Source organism: Hibiscus syriacus, unplaced genomic scaffold (genome assembly GCF_006381635.1).
Source record: "Hibiscus syriacus cultivar Baekdansim isolate YM2019G1 unplaced genomic scaffold, ASM638163v2 tig00111309_pilon, whole genome shotgun sequence".
Classification (NCBI taxonomy): Eukaryota; Viridiplantae; Streptophyta; class Magnoliopsida; order Malvales; family Malvaceae; genus Hibiscus; species Hibiscus syriacus.
This window is the reverse complement of record NW_024063052.1, coordinates 1129154-1151853: the sequence shown is the minus strand read 5'-3', so window position 1 is coordinate 1151853 and position 22700 is coordinate 1129154. Positions and strand designations below refer to the sequence as shown.

General features: G+C 35.0%; 1 protein-coding gene across 1 annotated transcript; it reads left to right on the top strand.

Annotated features, from left to right (window-relative positions):
- The first annotated feature begins 865 nt into the window (after positions 1–865).
- Positions 866–2606, top strand: LOC120158202 (WAT1-related protein At4g08290-like). The gene is made up of 7 exons (XM_039169097.1): positions 866–1082; positions 1183–1245; positions 1351–1467; positions 1565–1793; positions 1885–2046; positions 2130–2281; positions 2369–2606. The coding sequence occupies exons 1-7, from the start codon at positions 886–888 to the stop codon at positions 2532–2534; spliced, it is 1086 nt and encodes a 361-aa protein (XP_039025028.1). The 5' UTR covers positions 866–885; the 3' UTR covers positions 2535–2606.
- Positions 2607–22700: the final 20094 nt, after the last annotated feature.

The following is a 22700-nucleotide window of genomic DNA, read 5'->3' as shown; positions in this document are numbered from 1 at the left end:
GAAAATATAAAAAAAATATTTAAAAATATATAAAAATTAATTTTTTTAAGAATTAGATAAACTCATCACTCACTCGGACTGTCTCTGTATATATATATTATAAATGTTGTTATCGGCAGTGCTCTCCGGGCACGGACACATTTGTTAGTGCTAGCCACATTATGAGCAACTCGACATAGCAATATAGATATATTTATACGTAATAACATAATATAATTATATTATAGATAATTATTTGGTACAACAATAGTGAAAATATTTTTATGAGTACCGTTAACATAATGAAAAATGTCTGTAAAAATATTTAGAATATATAAAATAAACAGATACAATATTTATCATCTTAATAATGTTTGTTAAAGTTTAGGATTCACTTTATGCACTGTAAGACTTGTGAAATTAGCAGTTAAAACAATTTTTAATAATATATATATATAAAAAGTTTAGCATCCACTTATAGAATTTAAATTTTATAATTTTAGATAGACTTAAGATCGTTAGTCGAAAGAAACTAGACAATTAAGATTTATTGATTTTTAACCATGAATGTCATTTATCTATCCATTTAATAGCTTAAACAAAGATAAATTTCATCAAACTGGGTAAGACCATAGTCACAGTAAAATTTTCTTAACAAGTATTTAACGCGTTACATTCTTAAATTTTCTAACCCATTGTATATTGGGGGCAGCCATTAATTAAAAACAGGTACACCAGAATTTTCGTGGAGGAAAATGATGCTTACAAGATAAAACACCCAAGCATACCTATATACAGTGTAATAGAATTTTTATATCATTTTCAGCAACAGTATCAAGATGCCTTCCCGCTTTATATATAAGCCAAGAGTAATAAGCGAAGGGCATCGTTACACAAGCAAAAGATATGGCATACACATTGATGGCCAACTTTGCTAAATATAGACACCATCTAAGCATGGTTCTAGTCCAAATTTTGTCTGCAATTGTGTATTTCATTACAGAAGCTGCCTTCAATGAAGGCCTAAACACTTTTGTCTATGTCAGTTATCGGTTTATCCTAGCCGGCTTGTTGATGTTTCCGGTAGCGTATTTCATCGAAAGGTTCGACACGCACGCAGCATGACTCCCGCAACTCTTGGTTTAATCTTTTTTATTGGCATGGGAAGATTCACTGCCTAATTTGTTCAACTTTTTCCTGCAGGAAATCCAGGCCAAAGATGACATTAGTAATGTTTTTGGAGATTTTTGTGGTTTCTCTCTTCGGGTAGGCAATATATGGCTACTTTTTCACTTGTATATAATGCTAATCAATAATTAGCACTCACAATTTTCTTCCTGTTTTTTTTTCTCTCCCTGATGCAAAAAATAGGATATGTTTAACCTTCATCACGTTCTTCATAAGTATGAGATGCACTTCTCCGACATTCGTCTCGGCAGTGTACAACACTGTGTCATCCTTGACTTTTTTGATCGCCATCTTGTTCAGGTACAAGACTAGGAATCTATAAGTATTCCTTAAGTTTTATAAACAGTTAAAGGAGGTTTCATGAACAATATTCTATTAATGATCTTGAATATTGCAGGATGGAGGTTGTTGATGTAAGGAGCTATCGTGGGATGGCGAAAATCCTCGGTACCTTAATATCATTAGTTGGGGTCACCATCATCACTTTATACAAAGGACCAGCACTGCAAAATATGTGGGGTACTCCAATTCACATGAGGAGACTTTCTATTCACGAGAACTGGATTAAAGGGTCAATCCTCACAATAGCTAGTTGTATAACATTGTCTTCATGGTACATTATGCAGGTAACGGGTTCTGTTTATTCTCTACAAACTAAAAGGTGATTGTGATAATTATCTGTCAACTTTTTTGAAAACATGTAATAATCCTTCGCAGACATTTACCATGAGGAAATATCCAGCAGAGCTGTCACTTACAGCGTGGATTAGCTTCATCGGAGGAACACAATCCGCTGTTTTTGCGGTGTTGGTACAACATAAACCGGGTGTTTGGTCTATCAGCATGCTCGGAATCGATTTCTGGGCCATTACATATTGTGTTAGTAACTTCATGACCATTACTTGTCTCTTCTTTTTCCCCTTTTCGAAATCGAGTACTAAGCCCTGCTATGTATATTGCAGGGAATTATCGGCTCTGGGCTCCTCATCTTCATTCAGTTGTGGTGCATGAAGGAGAAAGGTCCAGTCTTTGTGTCCATGTTTAATCCTCTTCAAACGGTCGTAGTCGCGGTTCTAGCATACTTTGTGTTCGGTGAAAAACTGTATACGGGCAGGTAAGAAGTGAAAGAATCCGAAATGCCGAATCAAGGCACTGCTATGGATCATATGCTCATCAGTGTTGATTGACTTTTGTGTTGCAGCATACTAGGTGGAGTCACTGTTATCATTGGCTTATACCTCCTATTGTGGGGCAAAGAGAAAGATGAATACTACAACAAGGGCCAAGATCTTCCGTCGTCACATTCCGTGGAGCTGAAGGTATCCAACAAGGAAGAGGTAGCTTCAGCACTAAAAGTGGAACCATGAAGGAACATCAGAGAATATATTAGAATTTGGCATTAGGAAAAATAAGATTGATTTGTCAGTGATGATCGCAAATTGTATTAGGAATTAGTGTTTTGTGTGGTGGAGAGTTCAACCATATCTGTAAACCGATCGATTTCTGCTATAAATGAATGGTCTTTAGTATTTACCTTACTTGCCAACGCAAAAATTATTCTAAAACAACATAGAACTTATCTCTGCAAGATGAGATATCAGTGTTCATGTAGCCAAGATTCTCCATCTCTTGTTCGGTCGATTTCAATGTAGCTTAAGGTTGCAATCCCAGGCATTCGGTACGGATGGGAAATGAGTTAATGTATGCCACATTAAACAAGTTGTGATTTATTCTTCACACAACAAGATTCCAAGCCTTTTGACAATATTCGTGAAGGGGAAAAGGAGACCGCTAAAAGGGTAGGCTGAATAGTAGTACAAAATCCCGAATGTGTCAAGAGACATATATGCTCTTTTCTATATTCTTCATTCCACTTTTTGTGCACTCGGCTGTTAGTTTTCTACATCAGAATTTTGTATATCATAAGAACAAGATGCCTCAACATGCATGGACTAAACCCGCATCTAATCCGGCAATGTGTTGTCGGTTTCGACTCGGTAACCTTGAAAACATGGATTCTCGACGGCAATGACATTCGATATACACCACACCTGAGCACGGTTATATCTGGGATTAGCTATACAGTCTCGTCCAAAGGTTAGATGGAAAATATTCGTTTACAGTTGTTTTTGTTATTTATGGGAAGGTTGTGGATTGCCTAACCAATGCCCTTTCTTTTTCTAGGGTAAAATAAAGGCCAAAGATGGAAGTTGTGGTGTTTGTGGAATCTGGGGTTAACTTTGCTGTGTCTCATAAGGAAATATAGAGTAGGGAGTACTTATGCTTTATATAATACGAATATATTGAGTTTAAAAAGATTGATTTTCACCATAAATTTAGAAACAACAAACACAGATTTGGTTCTTATTCCTTCGAGGGAAAGATAAGAGTGGCATTTATCGATGAACATGTACTTTGCTAGCTTCAGATACACTTCTCCAGCATTCTGCGGTCAACATTTGTTCCTTCTCTGACATTCGTCATAGCCATCATTCCCTGGTTTGATTATTCAATCAATAGATCTTTCTTTCTTTCTTCTTCTTTTTTAACATCATGCATTTGGCGCCAGGATTGAGGGCGGCGATATAAGGAGCCGCCGTGAATGGCTGAAGTTGCTGGAACTTTAACATCATTGACGGGGGTCAGGATAATCACTTTGTACAAAGGATCTGCATTTCGAAGCTTGTGGGCTTCCCCGGTTCACCTGAAAATGTACAAGGAATTTTTGCTATGTTAAATGACCTGAACAGAGTATACTCAAATTAAAAGATACTTTCAAATACATCCAAACCCACGTCTCAGATATTACAATGAGCAAAACTCTACTCATAAATATCAAAATTTTGACTCGATTTAATGCTAAAAAAACTCGACTCGACTCTAAAACATTTTAAATTTGAGTTGAACTATAAAATAAAACTGGAATAATTTAAATTTTTTAGTAATCGGTGGATTGCTTTTTAAGTTGGAGTCGAGTCTCTCAACTCTATATGATATATGTATAGTAATGTGAAAAATATATATATCACACCCCAAAATGAGGATAACTGTTAAACATTTTAAACTTTAGGGTATGTTTGTTTCACGTAAAACATTTTTTGAAAAATATTTTCTTTATTTTTCAGTGTTTGGTTGGAGAAAAATTGGTTGGTTAACGTAAAAAAAATCCAGGTCAATTTTCTTTGTGTTTTCTGAAAAATGAATTACGGTATGATTTTCAGTAAGTCATTTTTCGAACTTTTCACTTCAAAGAATAAATACTCAAAATAATTTTATTCTATGAATTTATAATTAATAAAATATTTTAATATCATTTTAATCAAAATATTATTATTAAAATATTTAATATATATTTTTAATATTATAATAAAATATTTAATTATATTATAATAACATAAGATATTATATTTTAATAATATGTAATAAATTATTAATAATGAATAACATTATTTATGTATTTAATATTAATATGATAATCTAATAATATTTTAATAAATATATTTAAAATATATTAATTAATATTTTTTAAAATATAATATAATACTATTACTTTAATAAATAATTAATAGAATTTATAATATTTTTATTTCAATTAAATATACTAATCTTAATATTTTTATTAATAAAACTATTTAATAATATTTCAATAATAAATAAATAAATAATTCTACTATTTTAAAAATAATAATACTAAGTTTTATGATAAATAATATTATTTATTGCATTTAATATTTGAAAATAAATAATTTTTTAAAAATTCATCAACTAGTGAAAAATGGTTTATACAACCTTTCCAAATATTGTAAAACGTTTTCTAGAAAATATTTTCAGGAAATGTAATTCATTTTACAAAAATATTTTCCGAAAAATATTTTCAGTGAAACAAACGGAGCGTTAGTATCATTTTTAAGGAATCTACAAAAGTGTAAGGGCTTCTTCTATAATTAAACCAAATTTATAGTATTCAAAACCATATTTCCAGCTTTGCTTCTTTTTCTTATTTTTATTTTACTAAACTCTTTCTCTCTCTCTCTCCGGCTGTAGTATTTTTTTTAATTTCGTCATGATTCTTGCTACCGTGAACGTCACCACTGCCGTCAATCTATTCGGCTCGTCATTTTCGTTCTATTGGTGTTCTTAGATGTCACTATTGTCATATTTAACAAGGGTCAAGTAAGTTAATTTTCAGGTTTTGTAGAAATTGTGTTTCCGGTGCTCTTCCTCATGAACCGACCTCATCAATGGTCTCCCCACGTCAAAAAAGATATCTGGAACTTTCAGTGCAATTCTGGTCATCGGAGCACGACCCACGCGTCACATGCACCGTTGCGGTGCATGTGGGTGCGATTGTTCCTGCAAACTAGTTTAGTTGGTTGAACCGGTTTGACAAGATTGGTCTTGAATCGGTTTGACTCGATCAAGTTGATCAAACCCGAACCAAATCGAGTTGACACGTTGACTTTGACCCAATCCGTTGATTGTTGACTTTAATCGTTAACTTTGACTTTGACTTTAACCCGTTGACTTTTTTTGAAGATCTCTATTTTGACGTTTTACGACATTCTAAATATGTTTCTATAACTTGTTTTGCCAAATTCTGACCCAAAAATCCTATTTTCCATCTTTTAGTGCTTTATGGTATAATTATGTTAAGTAAATTCTAGAATCTATGATCTTACTTTATGTTATTATGTTCTGAAGGTGATCACATGTCTCTGTATCACTCTCCTATAGGTCTGAATAACCTCTGTTCATCTCAGCTCGACTCTACACGTTTAATTCGAGTTACGCATAATATTATTGATTGAATTACTAATACTATTGTTCGTGGGAAGCGTAAGGCTTAGTCGGTATAGACTAGCGAATATAGGTGTTCCCTTGACCCGTAGGATGCATTTAATAATTTTATCTTATTATATTCACTACAGCAAAATGGGTTTATAGCGGCATTTTTAGAACAAACGCCATAAAACACTTGAACTTTAGTGGTGTTTTTAGAACAAACGCCGCTAAAGACTAGTACTTTAGTGGTGTTTTTATACAAACGCCGCTATATACTTGTACTTTAGTGGCGTTTTTATATTAAACGCCGCTATAGACTAGTACTTTAGTGGCGTTTTTATACAAATGCCGCCAAAGACTGTACTTTAGTGGCGTATTTATAAAAACGCCACTATAGACTAGTACTTTAATGGCGTTTTTTTATACAAACGCCGCTATAGACTAGTACTTTAGTGGTGTTTTTTGAACAAATGCCGCTATAGAATCGTACTTTAGTGGCGTTGTATACAAACGCCGTTAAAGACTCATAACTTTAGTGGCGTTATTGTAAAAACGCCGCTATAGAGTATTATGTTAGTGGCGTTTTTAGAACAAACACCGCTATAGACTCGTACTTTAGTGTCATTTTTGTTTACAAACGCCGCAAATTTATAATTTTTAAATCCTACACCCCTTTAACCCTTTTTCATTTTTCTCACTTCACCTATTTTTCCCACTTCACCTATTTTTTCATTCTCTTGCTCGAACTTTCTCTATGTTTCTTTTTTACTTTAGAAAACATAGGTTTATGCCTTTCCTTTTCTTGCACTCTTTTTAAATCATTTCGTGGCCCTAATTTCGTTCTTAGTTTATTTGATTTCACGTGGGTTCAATATGTTCAGTTTAAACTTTGGAGGAAAATCGATCGGTTCGTTCAGTGTTTTTGTTCTTGTTATTGCTAGGGTTTCTCCTTTTTCTAATGGTTATAATTTTTACTTCCTTTTTATGGGTTTTTTTTTTATTTTATGTTATTATCTGCTGACATTTTGTCTTTGGGAGAGAAGTAGGTCGTGTGCCAAATTTGCAAGTTGTATTGGTTAGAGATGAGACGGGTCCAGCGAATTCGGAAAACTCACTGGATTTCAAGTTGACTGATTGTGAGAAAGAGGCCGAGCATATTACCATCGCTCCACGCACCAACACCAAGATGTTGAACCAATGACGCTCTTTGCTCTTCAGGTTTTTTTTTTGTTTTTGAAAAGCTTGCATTCGAAAACCCTATTTAGTTTGTTTTACTTGAAGATTTATGGTGCTTGAGAAAGCAGAATCGAAATGTCTATTCTATTATATTCTATCTCTTCTTTTCTCATTTCATTTTTTTACTTTCTAAAACCTCAACTAAGCCCTAACGTCGTCGTCTTCCTCTAACCCCCAAAAATAATTTTTTAAATTTTTTTAGTGGTTCTCATTTTTGGGTAAAATTTAATTTTCAAGGATTTTTTCACTGTCAGGGCACTGGGTTTTCGTTCTGCGAAAAGCACTAGTATTTCATTTTTACATACATAATTGTACGGGCATTGAACCCTTTCGAGTTGTTTTTGTAGTAATGTTTTCATTACAAGAGCTTCAGGGAGTAATGGCCTTCGGGGAATAATCAAGGGCTCTGGCATCTAGTGTTTTTGCAACGCAAATGCAAATTTTCATCAAATTTATGAGTATTGAGGGGGTTTATGATTGTTCCCGATAAAAGAGTAGCAAATTTGTATGAATGTGGATTGGAAGTTATATTTGCAGCTTATGAAATTTGCATGCTAGCTTTTAGATTTAAACGCAAAGAGATAGTCTCCACATTGCATTTACATGCTTGTTAGTATCATTTTTCTCTTATTTTCATGATTAAAGATAAGATATTTCTGTTGAAGTTTAACTCATTCACCCGCTTATTTTATTTTTGTTTTCTTTTTGGGTTTACTTCAGATCACCCAAGCCAACTGTGTTTCCAAAGTCTCCAATGAGTGCTTTAAAATGCAATTCATCACAAGCTAAGAGTCAGGGTAGAGTAACTAGAAAGTAAGTTTAGTTTTGAGTTTATGTATTATGTTTACACATATGATATTCACTCTGCTGATTATAGTTGAGGTGGTCACGTTTGGCATTATTTTTTGTTGATATTGTATATGAATTAATCTCCTTCATACTGCTTTTGAAGGGATATGAGGATGCATAAATTAGTTTTGAGGAAGATGGGTTGCCAGACGGGACTGAACTAGGCTATTCTGTTTGCGGACAGGTTTGTGTGAATATGCTTAAACGTAAGATTTATTATTTCAACTATGTCTACTAGTTGGTTATTTGATGTGTTACAGAAAATGCTTGTTGGTTATAAAAGGGGATTTGGAATATTGTGCACCTGCTGCAATTCAGAGGTACCCTTTTCTCTTCGTTTTCCCAATGACTTTGTTGCATCATAAATTCTTTGATTTTTTGTTTTTGTTGTTTTATAAGAGCACGGATAAGCCCCTCACTGTTTCAAGCTCATGCTGGTTTTTCTAGTTGTTACAAGTCGTAAGTTTCTGCTCAGTCTTAGTTGTCAATACCTCATTGTTTTTGGTCTTTTTTTATCTTGTAATTGTTATAATAATGACTTGGTGCATTTAGTGTATGTATATATGAACATGAGTGTTATTTTAACATTTACTTTGTTTATAGTTTTCAAAATATTTACACATCAAATGGGGTATAATAATTGATACATGACCGAGGGCTTTTCACGCAGGTTAGTTTTTAACTTTATTCTTGGGTTTTCTCTTCATCGGCAGCTTTTCAGGATTCACTTGTTTGTATAATAATTGATGTGTTGGATGCATTTAAGCAATGGCAGTAAAGAAAGTAACCCTCACCTCTGTTTTTTAGGGAATGCCAAACCATATTCTAAATTCTAAACTTATTTGGTTTTTCCCCTCATGAACTTCTAAATTTTGTGAAATTGTAACTAGTCTTACATAGAATATTTTGCCTCAAGTTGAGACTTTTGCCTTTTGCTATTGGTTGGCCATAATGCATTTCTTAACTGAAGGCTCTAGTGAAGGAAAAATAGTTTTCTAATGTCATTTTCTAGTTTTTTAATTACCTGTGTTTAATGATATTTTTTTATTGCAAAGTGAAATTGATTATTTGTGGATGCAATAATTCTATGGAGTGATTTATGTGTGAACATAACTTGGTTTTGGTTTCAGGAGTGTTTTTTCCTCCTTTCCCCTTTACCTTATCTCTTTGACTTGCGACTGAACTTAATTTGGAGAGTTGAGAGTTAGTTACTATCTTGTACCCTTTTTGGGACTTATTTTTACATAGTTATGATCTCCTTGTGCTTTTGTCCATTTAGAATGATTTGAGCATTTTGCAACATTTTTCATTACACGTATTTTGAACCAATGGAATTTTGGGAAATGCATTTTTCTTGCTTTCTCCATACAAACAGATTGTGAAATATCCCTACCACGCAAATGTCACTTTAGTTGTTAGTTTGTAATCAGTACGGATTCGTGTTGGGCTCATGCTCTTTTTAATGGCTGCAGAGTGTATATCCCTACCACGCGTTCCAACTGGTACTTGGCACTGTAGATATTGCCAGAATACCTTACAAAAGGAAAAGTTTGTGCAACATAATGCCAATGTTATCACTGCTGGAAGAGTTGTTGGAATTGATCCAATAGAGCAGATAAGCAAGAGATGCATTCAAATTATCAAAACTCCAGAAGGAGCAATGAAGACTAAATTCTAGTGAACAATATTTTTTTTAGTTGAAGGTGAAAGAACCTAGACTAAATTCTAGAGAACAATGTAAAACTATTACATTTAATTTTAATGTTTATAAATTTTAATTTATTTTGTTAAGTCTTTTTCGCATAACTTGTGTTGTTAATTAATAAATCTACATGATATTAAATTTAGGTGACGTAGAGCAGAAATAAATATGCAAAATCAATTAATCTTAGCTAAAGAGAGGTAATTAGCGGCATTTGTTTAAAAAAATGCCGCTATAGATCTGACTTTTACGGCGTTTGTTCCAAAAACACCGATATAGATTGACATTTTGTGACGTTTTTTCCAAAAAAAAGCTGCTATAGATATGACATTTTACGGTGTTTGTTCAAAAAAATGCCGCTATATATATATCTGACATTTTACGATCTTGTTACAAAAACGCTGCTATAGATCTTGACCTATTGCGGCATTTTTTGTTCTCAAACGCCGCGAACTTTAGCGGCACTGGTATTGCCGGCGTTTTTTGTGGCATTTTTCTATTGCCGCAAGTGTTTTTAGCGGCGCTTAAAAACGTCGCTATAGGACTAAAAAATGCCGCTAAATCTCTATTTTGTTGTAGTGATTGTATGTTGTTATATGCAAGTATGTTCGTGTTCTAGTGGTATTTATCTGTGATATGTTCGATTATTGATTGTTATTGCATCATCTTTGATTTGTGAACTGATGTATTTTTGTAATCTGCACGAGATCATCTATGGAGGACAATATTCCCATCCTATTTTTGAATGAGATCGTCTAAATAGGGTAATATCCTTGTAACGCCCCCAAAATACGGGTTAAGATTTTCGGGTTTATCTGAATGAGCTTTAGAATATTTTTCTTTTAGTATATGAAGTTTCAAATCCAAGTAGATTTGATTTGTGCTTGGGATGAGCTAAACAAGCTTGAAAAGGGATGATTTTAATCATGCATCAAATGAAGGAGGACTAGGGAAGTAATTAACCCAAATTTTGAAACTAAGGTTGAATCCCATTTATTTGGGATGATATCACGTCTGCACCAAGCTCCTCTTTTTCATCCATTTATTATCTTCTTCATCTCCAAGGCATGTTAAAGGTCCAAGTTTTTTAGTTTTGCAAGCTTGAAATAGAAATTCCAAGATAAGATTATTAATCTACACTTCCTAATCTTCAAGGTGAATCTTCATTTACAAGGTTTGGATATCTTAGGCAAAAATGAGGTTTAGAGAGGTTTAAGGAACCTGGTGATTTAGTCTGATTTTGAGAGAGTTTTGGGTTGTAAGAATTAGTTTTAGTGTTCCTTTAAGTTTGAAATGAGTTAACAACTCATTTTCATGGCTTTGATTAGTGCAAGAGCAAGAGTAGAGCCCAAAGGCAAGAGGCAAGGAAAAGCTAGTCATTGGGTGATTCAAGAACGCCTTTAGTCACCAAGCTTCAAGGTAACATGATTCTATCTTGTCCATTCCACATGTAGTTCATTAAATGTGAATAAATTATATGTTTTGTTCATGCAAGCATGTTAAAAAGGATTTCATGGTAAGATTCGTATTTGTGTGTTATATGCATGAAAGATGACACCTTTTGACCTATAAGACACTAAATAAGTCTTTAAAATCATTTACTAGTCTTAGGGGAGTGAATGGTGTATTTTGGGTATGATTTCGTACCTAAAACAGAGCACACATGTCCGTCAATATCGGTATTGGAAGAACAATACTGATATTGTTCTTCTTGGAAGGCAAAAATCAAGTAATTTTACAAGGGCAATATCAATACCCCTTCAAGGAGTATCGATACTCAGGGTCCAGTATCAATACCCAACTGGTCACTATCGATACTGAAGCATTTTTGAAAACATCGAAGATGATTTTTGTATCGATACTCCCATGAGTATCGATACCCAGGGTAGAGTATCGATACTCCCCATAGGGGTATCGATACCTAATTATTTTTCCAAAGATCGAAGCAAATTTTGGTATCGATACTCACCAAGGAGATTTTGGTTAATTTGTTTGGGTGTTTGGGCTGAGGTGTTTTGAATTCGTATAAGCTACAGGTATCCAATACAAGTGAAAATAATTAAGATCATTAATTTCTCACTTAGAAAACAAGCAAGTTAAGATGTCATAAGATTTTCCTTATGTGACACTCGGGAAATATTTCAGACACTCGAGTTACTCTAGTATTACGACGATCATCCTTTGTTTGTGAATATCTAGGTATTTTCTATTTGGTACGCATTCGATGCATGTAAATTTTGAGTCATACTGGTACAAATTTTAATGCACGTAAATTCAAAAATTGTACCCTATGCTCGATTAGGTATGATATGTGAGCTTTCGATGCACAATCCAGACTTTACCTTAACCTCTTGAGGATTTGAGGTAGAATAAGGGCCATAAGTTCCAATGCTCGTAAATTTTGATTCTTACCCTGAAGCTTTCACATTCTAGATAGGCTAATTTGTTGTCTGAGATGCACGTAAATTCCTCCGACCACACCACTTGGCCTATCTCATGTTTGATATGTACTTATGCATGTTTATGACTTTATCGTACATCCCAAACACCGGTCAGTGAAAAAATTGTAAAATTTTAAGATTTAGTGACCAAAGTAAATAAATTGAAAAGTTCAATGACTTAATTGGAAAATTGTTTGTGTAGGATTGTTTAGTAAAGAAAGGAAAGATGGAAGGGTAGAAAGGTCTTTTAGCAAGTAAATGAATTTAAAATTCATTTTGAGTGTTTTATATACACGTGGGAAGGAGTTATTAGAGAAAACATATCCAGAGACTTATCTTGTTCTTTATCATTCCTTTATTCTTCTCTCTCGTGAGCTCCTTTGTTAAGGTAAGAAAGTCTTTAGTTGGTTAATCTTTGCATTTTAGATATGGTTTTGATTCTTGATGGGTTAGGAAAGCTTAAGGAAAGTTTAAAATGATTTAAAATTCAAAGAGGGATGAATTAGAGAGATTGAATATAAGAGTTTCTAAGTGGAATTGGGAATAAGAGGAAATAAATGGATTCTCAAGTTGAAATTGACTTGTCATCAGTTATAATAAAAAGTATTAAGTGTTAGAAATGAGTTTAGAGCATGTTGAAAATTTAGTAAGATTCTTAGTTGAATGAATCAAGGTGAGATATTGAAGATATGATATGTTAGAGTGTAAAAGAGGGTTAAAGTGAATATAGTTGAGTCTAATGGTATGAAAGAAGTTCTAAAAGTGAAGTTTAAGTGAAGTGTTGGAAATTTTTAGGCTAAAGGAGTGATTTCTAGGCAAAGAGTATTGATATTGATACATTCAGTACCGATACTTCATAGAGAAATGGGTGATATTTGAGGTACGGTATTGATACTGTATGAACAATATCGATACCATAAGCCAAAAGATGATAAGTTACTCAAGGAGTATCGATACCTAAGGGGTAGTATCGATACCAAGGATATCGATACCATTAGGCAAGTATCGATACCATTTTTGAAATAGAATTCCAGAGTCGGGAAAGGGTATCGGTACCAAAGCACAGTATCGATACCACAATAAAGGAAGTATCGGTACCATACCTTGGGTACCGATACTACTCAAAGGGGAAATTTAAATTAAGTACTTCTTTTAGCTTAGGATATCGAGGATCAAATTATAATACATAGAAATATGATATTCATATCAAATGTATAATTGTGTAGATATCGAGCATAAACAAGTTCCGGAATGATCGAAGAGTTAAGAATGATCAAGATAGAGATAAAAGTTATAAAGTTGATCAGACTCAGTGAGGCCAAGGTGAGTGCATACCATAGTATATATGTTGTTTTATGGAAACAAGACTTGTGATAAGTCTATTTCCTATGTTTGATTTCATGGTTCCATAGTTATGAACATGCATATGTTATAATCCTTATGAGTACATGCATAATTGATATATGATTATATATTATGGAATATGTTATATGATCCATGTGAACATAAGATAACAAAACATAAGCTATATGATATGAGATAAGTGATTATATGCACATATGCTATATGTCATGAGATAGAACATATGTGATTACATGAGAAATGATATGAGTTATATGAATACATGTATATATGATAAATTAGTTAACCTTTTTTATGAACATATGAAACATATAAATATTCAACCCCATGTTATGTGAGATGAGAGTTGTGGGTATAATTGGCATGCTAAGAGTCGAGGGATATATATGGTCCTTCGAGATATATATGAGGTTCTTCGGGACAATTTTATATGCCACTCAGTGGAAATTTATACGAGCTGTGGTGACAGCATATGTGCACAACCTCAATGTACTCACATACCTTAATTTCTCATTAATATACATGGGCACCTAAAAGTTATAAAAGAATTACCTTTATGATAAAATGACACGTTATTTGTTAAATGCATGATCATATATGTTATTGTTAATTGCTATATGATGATTGTGATTACATACTGAAATGATTGGATTATATGTTCATGACTTAGATATTGCATTATTATACTATATGTCTCACTAAGTCTGTGACTTAGACTTAGCGTGTGGGTGTTTCATATGTAGGTATTAAGAAGCAGAAAAATTAGAGTTAGGATCCAACACGGCAACATACCTCTTCAGAAGATCGGATCAGAAGTGATTTTAACAATATATCATTTTGTTGTATTAATTATGTTGACATGTAATCAAATTTAAATCCCATATGTTTGATCATTTTATAATATTTTGATTATACTTATGTAAATTAGTTCACTTTATCTTAATGAAAGTTTAAAATTTTCATATTTTTGTAGGAATAAAGTTTTGAAAAGTCAATGTGACACATCGGATTTGTATCCGGGTCGGGTACAGGTTGGGGGTGTTACATTTATATTTCGGTATGTTCATGAAATGAAGGCATGTAGCATTACATAGTTATTTTCGTGGCAATGAGCTGTGGGATCAATGTATGGAATGTGTTTCTATACGCATGTTAGTAGAGGATCGTTAATGAAGCCTATCACATTCGATCGTTCCCGACCAGACAATTTACAGAGTATGTCTTGAGTATTTGTAGAGGGAATTTATTCTATATGGACCCTGTGTATTCAAGTCATAACTCATTTTTGTTTTTAAACTCTATGGTTGTATTGTACGTATTTTGGGAGACTCCAATATATTGTAAACTTTATTTTGATTTTGCATATGATATGATGAATGATTTTGATAATTAAAAACTGCTTTGAAAGAACTTTTTTGGGTTGATCATTTTGGTGGTTTCGTGTGGCATTGTAATCCATAAATATTAGGGTTTAGTCATTCCTAAGACCCACAGGTCAGCGTTAGTAAGTGTCTGTGTGAGTACATGCCCTTAGAGTGTAAAGAATACTTAATATTCTGAATGACGATAATAATCTTTATTTCCTTTCAAATTTCAGGATTCGATTATGGCCGATGTGACGTTCCTCTCCATGAGGGCCAGTAGTAGAGTCGCCCCTTGGCTAAATATTTTGGTGACGAGTATGAAAAGGTGACTTTCTTTCGCCATCTGACCTCGATGTTTCAACAAATAGTCTGCATCATATATAATCTGTTCGCTATGCCACCTCCCCACTGGTCCGGCCTGCTATAGTTCCTTAGGAGTATATAGTTGAGAGGGTTTATAGGTACAAAATGACTGAATTTTATGGATCTAGGAATGAAGATCTCATCTTCGTAGACCAATGGCTCCGAGAGATACTCCGTACTCTTCGTCAGTTGCACCTTACTCCCGAGGGGAAGTTGGAATGTGTCATTGCTCTTCTAAAGGGTGACACAATTGATTGGTGAAAGACCGTAGAGCTGGAGATGGAGCCAGAGAGACCCACCTGAGAGTACTTATTGTTAGAGTTCCGTGAGAAGTATTAGAGGGGCCCACACTGACGATTTATGTGACAAGTTTCTAAATCTGTCACAGGGCGACCTGACAATGCTCTAGTAAGAAAATGAGTTTCTTAGGTTAAGTAAGTATACACCAGATCTTATTTTAACTGAAGTTTAATACTGTAGGAAGTTTAGGGATGGCCTCTATTTGTATATTCAGACTTAGTTAGCAGTCAATCCCCATCGTGTATTTATGGATCTGACCCGCCAAGCTAAGGCGATCGAGAATATTATGAACAAGAGAGCTCAGTCAATGGGTGACTATGTGGGATAGAGCCGGAGGGCTCCAGAGACATCTAGACAGTCTCAGTCATTAGCAAAAAGGGCCAGGGGACCCTAGGGTTCAAGGAGGTTGCTATCAGTGTCGTCTATGGGAGCAACCCATAGTTTAAATCGAGAAGATATATCTGGATACTGCAGGAAACCCTTATCATCAGCTTCCAGATCTAGTGCCAGTAAATCAGAAAGGGCACCAGATCATCTGGTGTGTCCAACTTATGGGTGGAGACACCCTATAGAATGTTATCGGGTGATAGGAGGATGTTTCAGTTGCGGGTCCTTGGACCATTTTGTCAGGGACTGTCTCAAGGCTCAAAGTTGAATCCTACATCATCTCAGAGGTCTGCTCCATCTGTTCAGCAAGGTTGAGGGTCCTTGAGGGCGGCAGAGCTGGTTTAGGGTAGTACAACAGGGGAACTACTAGATCGAAGTTCATTCAGAAGCCCATGTAGCATCAGGCCAGTATGTCGTCAGAGATCAAGAGAAATGTGATGTTGTAGATGTGATCTCAATTATATTTATGGTTTTCTTTATTCCTGTTACTATTAGTATATTCCGGTTCTACCCACTCCTATGTTTGTTATGATTTAGTTCGAGAGAGAGATATCCTAATTGAGGACTTAGAGATAGGGGTTAGAGTGTTCAGTCCCTATAATTAGACGTTTTGGTTGACAAGGTTCACTGCCATTGCCTTGTAGAGATTCAGGGTGAAATATTCTTAGTCGATTTCATAGAGCTATCATTTCGAGAGTTCGATGTGATATTAAGCATGAATTGGCTTATCGAGAATTACGCAAGTTTAAGATGTAAGATGAGGTATCTTAAACTTCGTAAGGATGATGAGACCAAGGTGGTGATGACCAGTGGGAGTACGAGTTGCACTACCAAAATTGTTTTAGTAATCAGGGCTCAGATATTGTTGAATCAGGGGTGCAAAGCCTTCTTGGCTCATGCGGTGGATACCCAAGTTTCCGTTCTGACACTTGAGGACTTCCGTACTGTTTAAATTTTTTTGATGTATTCATGGAAAAGTTGTCGGGTTACCGCCTGACTGTGAGGTCGAGTTCACCATAGAGGTTTTGCCAAGATCAGATCTGATGTCCATTGCACTCTATCTCATGGCACCGACAGAGTTGAAGAAATTAAAGAATAAAATTCATGAGTTATTGGATAAGGGCTTCATTCGACCGAGAGTTTCACCTTGAGGAGCTTCGATCATCTTTGCCAAGAAAACGGATGGATCATTGAGGTTGTGCATCGATTATCTACCATTAAACAAGTTGACTATCAAGAATTGTTACCCTCTCCCTCGGATAAATGATATGTTTTATTAGCTTAAGGACACATGTGTGTTCTCCAAGATTGATTTGAGGTCAAAGTACTATCAGTTGAAGGTTAAGGATACCGATATAGCTAAATTCTCCTTCATGATAAGATATGGCCATTACGAGTTTCTTATGATGCCATTCAGACACACCAATGCCCCGAAGACATTTATGGATTTGATGAACCAAGTTTTCCATCCCTACTTAGATCAATTTGTAGTGGTCTTCATCAATGACATTCTTGTGTACTCTCGGTCCAAGGAAGAGCATGATCAGCACCTCAGCATCTTTTATAGGCGCTTAGAGAGCATTAATTATATGCCAAGTTTGGAAAGTGTGAATTATGGATTACCGAAGTGGCAATTTTGTGTCACGTTGTAGCAGCTGATGTCATCCAGGTAGACCCAAAAGATCAATGCAGTATTAGAGTGGGAACCGCCTAAGAATGTCACTGAGATGCGTAGTTTCTTAAGCCTTATAGGCTATTACCATCGTTTCGTCCAGATTTTCTCCATGATTGCAGCACTGATGGCAAAGTTGCTCCAGAAAGGAGTTCCTTTTGTATGGAATGAGAAGTGCCAAGAGAGTTTTGATCGGTTGAAAGAAATCCTTACGTAAGCCCCCATTTTGACGCAACTGGAGACGGGTAAGGACTTCACAGTGTTTAGTGATGCATCACTAAATGGTTTTGGATATGTTCTAATACAATAAGGAAATATTCTAGAATATATGTCCCATCAGCTCAAGCCTCACGAACGTAACTATCATACCCATGATTTAGAGCTCGCCGCAGTAGTTTTTGATTTGAAGATTTAGAGACACTACTTGTTCAGAGATAAGTTTCACGTCTTTACAGATCACAAGAGCCTTAAGTACCTGCTCACTCAAAAAGAGTTGAACTTGAGGCAACGAAGATGGGTAGATCTTTTGAAGGACTACGATTGTGTGATCGATTACCATCTGGGTAAGGCGTACGTCGTTGTAGATGCTTTGAGCATGAAGACCATAGTAGAGCTGAGAGATTTACTAGCACATCTAAGGTTGACTTATTCGGGTTGTTTGTTAGTTGAGTTGAGGGTTGAACCCGATCTAGTGAGTGAATTTAAAATATTACGAGATTTGGATGACCATTTAAAGACTCGAGTGGAACAAGTCCTTCGAGGTGAGGCCCTCGATTTTGAGTTATGTGATGGAAGTATACTGTACTTCCGAGGGTGTTTATGTGTATCGACCGATAGATAACTTCGTGATAAGATCTTACATGAGGCATATCGTAGTCTTCTTTCAGTTCATCCAGGTATAACAAGATGTACCAAAAGCTCTGACCATTGTACTGGTGGCCAAGCATTAAGAGAGAAGTGTCTGAATTTTTTGCTAAGTGCTTAGTGTGCCAACAAGTCAAGGCGAAACATCAGGTTCCTTCAAGATTATTGCAGCTGATTCAGATTCCATAGTGGAAATGAGAGAGAGTGACGTTGGAATTTTTATCCGGTCTACCGATGATTAGATTTTGGTACGATGTCATTTGGGTTATTATGGATCGATTGACCAAATCTACTAATTTCCTTCTAAATTCGTATGGACTATACATTAGAGATGTTGGCTCAGCTTTACATCTATGAGATTATGAGGCTCGATCATATCCAACAGAGATCCACGTTTCACTTCTCAATTTTAGAAAACACTGCATGAAGATTTAAGTACCAAATTGCATTTAACATCTCCTTTCATCCTTAGACGGATGGGACAAGTTATTCATATTTTGGAGGATATGCTTTAATGCACTATTTTGGGATCTTGAGGGTAGTTGGGATGATCACTTACCCTTGGTGGAGTTCATGTACAATAATAATTATATATCAAGTATTCAAATGGCTTTGTATAAGGCTCTCTATGGACATAAATGTAAAATCCCATTGTGTTAGATAGAGCTCAGCGAGGGTAAGATTGTAGGTCCTGACTTGATCCGCGAAACCGAAATGAAAGTTCTATTGATTCAGAGTCGATTGAAAGAGACATATAACATGAAGATATCATATATCGATTTGAAACGCAAGGATATTAAGTTTTAGGTGAGAGACAAAGTGTTTCTCAAGGTCTCCCTATGAAAAAAGGTACTTTAGTTTGGACGTAAGGGTAAGTTGACCCACGATTTATTGGACCATATAAGGTTTTGAAGAGAGCTTTACCAATAACTTATCGTTTGGCGTTACTTTTAGAGCTTGAGCGTATCCACAACGTGTTCCACGTTTCTTTGCTTCGAAGATACCGATCTGATCCATCTCACATCATCCCCCTTGAACAAGTTGAGGTAAGGCAAGGCCTAACCTATGAAGAAGAATTTATCAGAATCTTTACTAAAGACGTTAAGGAGCTGCGAAACAAGAGGATACCCTTAGTAAAGGTTTTGTGGAGGAACCATGGTGTTGAAGAGGTAATATGGGAAACCGAGGAATATATATAGCTCAAGTATCCGTACATCCTCTATTTAGGTAAATTTTGGGAACAAAATTTCTTCTTAGGATGAGAGAGCTGTAACTCCCCAAAATATGGGTTAAGAGTTTTAGGTTTATTCGAATGGGCTTTAGAATAATTTTCTTTTAGTATATGAAGTTTTGGACCAAAGTAGATTTGATTTGGGCTTGGGATGAGCCCAACAAGCTTAAAAAATGATGATTTTAATCATGCATCAAATGAAGAAGGACTAGGGAGATAATTAACCTATTTTTTTAAACTAAGGTTGAATCCATTTATTTGGGATGATATCACGTCTGTACCAAACTACTCTTTTTCATCCCTTTGTTGTCTTTTTCCTCTCATTTTCCTTATTTTTTTCCTCTCCAAGGCAAGTTAAAGGTCCAAGTTTTTTAGTTTTACAAGCTTGAATTAGAATTTCCAAGGCAAGATTCTTAATCTGCACTTTCTAAGCTTAAAGGTAAACCCTCATTTGCAAGGTTTGGATGTCTTAGGAAAAATGAGTTTTAGAGAGGTTTAAGGAACATAGTGATTCAGTCCATTTTGAGAGAGTTTTGGGTTGTAGGAATTATTTCTAGTGTTCCTTTAAGTTTAAAATGAGTTAACAACTCATTTTCATGGCTTAGATTAGAGCAAGAGTAAGGGAAGAACTCAAAGGCTAGAGGAAAGGAAAAATTAGTCCTTGGATGATTTAAGAATGCTTTTAGTCACCAAGCTTTAAGGTAACACGATTCTAACTTGTCCATACCACATGCAGTTCATTAAATATGCATAAATGATATGTTTTGTTCATGCATGCATGTTAGAAGGATTTCATAGCAAGATTCGTATTTGTGTGTTATAATAATGAAAGATGACACATTTTGCCTATAAGACACCAAATAAGACTTTAAAAAAGTTTACTAGTCTTAAGGGAGTGAATGGTGTGTTTTGGGTATGATTTCGTGCCCAAAATAGAGTACCCAGGATCGTCAGTATCAGTACTGGAAGAACAATACCAATATTATTATTCGTAGAATAACAAATCAAGTAATTTTACAAGGGTAGTATCGATACCCCTTCAAGGAGTATCGATACTCGGGGTCCAATATCGATACTCAATTGGAAAATATCGATACTGAAGCATTTTTGAAAATATTGAAGCTATTTTGGTATCGATACTCATGGGAGCATCGATACCAGGGTAGAGTATCGATACTCCCCATAGGGGTATCAATACCCAAGTATTTTTCAAAATATCGAAGCAAATTTTGGTATCGATACTCAGGTGAGTATCAACATCCAAATGGTGAATATTGATACTGCTGGCCCAATATCGATACCCACAGAGATTTTTGGCAATTTTAGTTAATTTGTTTGGGTGTTCGGACTGAGGTGTTTTGAGTCCGTATAAGCTACAAGTATCTAATACAAGTGAAAATAATTAAGATCACTAATTTCTCACCTAGAAAATAAGCAAGTTAGGATGTCATAAGATTTGCCTTGTGTGACACTCGAGAAATGTTTCGAACACCTGAGTTACTCTAGTATTATGACGATCATCCTTTGTTTGTGAATATCTAAATAATGTCTGTTTGGTTCGCATCTGATGCACGTAAATTCTGGGTCGTATCGGTATGTATTCGATGCATGTAAATTTTGAAATCGTACCTATGCTCGATTAGGTACAGGATGTGCGCTTTCGATGTGCATAAATTCCAAACCTTACCCCTACCTCTCGAGGATCCGAGGAAGACTAAAGGCCATCAGTTATGACACACGTAAATTTTGGTTATTACCCTAAAAATACCACGTTCTAGATAGGCTAGTGTGTTGTCCAAGATGCACATAAATTCCTTCGACCACACCACTTGGCCTATCTCATGTTTGATATTTACATATACATGTTTATGACTTTGCATTCATGCATGTTCATGAAGTGAAGGCATGTAGTATTGCATAGTTATTTTTGGGCACTGAACTGTAGGCTCAGCGTATGAAATGTGTTTCCGTGCGCAGGTTAATAGAGGATCGTTGAGGGATCCTATTACATTCGACGGTTCCATACCAGACGATTTGGAGAGTATGTTTTGAGTATTTGTAGAGGGCATGTATTTTATATGGACCTTGTGTATTCGAGTCACAACTCTATTTTGTTTTTAAACTCTACGATTGTATTGTACATATTTTGAGAGACTCCCATATTTTGTAAACTTTATTTCGATTTCACATATAATATGATGGATGATTTTGATAATTATAAACTACTTTGAAAAGAAATTTTTGGGTTGACCATTTCGGTGGTTCTGTGTGACATCGTAATCTATGGATCTTCGGGTCATACTGGATTAGGATGTTATAATCCCCGTCATGTTTCTGTTTGTGATCCTCTTCAGAGTGCTATGTCCTCATTTTGATTTTTGTTGAGTTCCTCATTGGAGGTTAACTTGGGTTCTTCTTCAGAAGGTAACGTTTCAATCCTGATTTTTGTTTTTTGTTTTTTGTTTTGGGCCATCTTCATAGGTTTCTGGTTCATCTCCGAAAGGTAACATTCTTGTTATGTTAATTCAAAATGAAAGGTAAGGTTGTGAACTTCTGTTGTGACATGTTGTTGATAAATATCTGGATTTTAATAGTGTCTTAATGTTATTTTGTTTATTACATTATGCTTAAATTATCGGAGGTTTATATTATTTGATTACATATATAGGATATATTGAGCTTTGTAGCTCACTCTATTTCTGTCTTTTTTTAAGATTATCCAGTTATATGACTTGTTTAGCTATTGAAGGTGTAGTCTTGACTTTATACTATATGAGGTTAAATATTTATTTTCAACCTCTTTTAACTATGGCATGAGTTTATCACTGATATTAAAATTAATAAATGTTTTTAAAATTATTTATTTAACAAATTTCGTTCGTAAACTATTCATGTGATTAACGTGGCTACCCTGATTTAGTTGTAACTCTTAGATTAGGTATAGGGGGTTACATTTAGTGGTATCAAAGCCAGATTATGC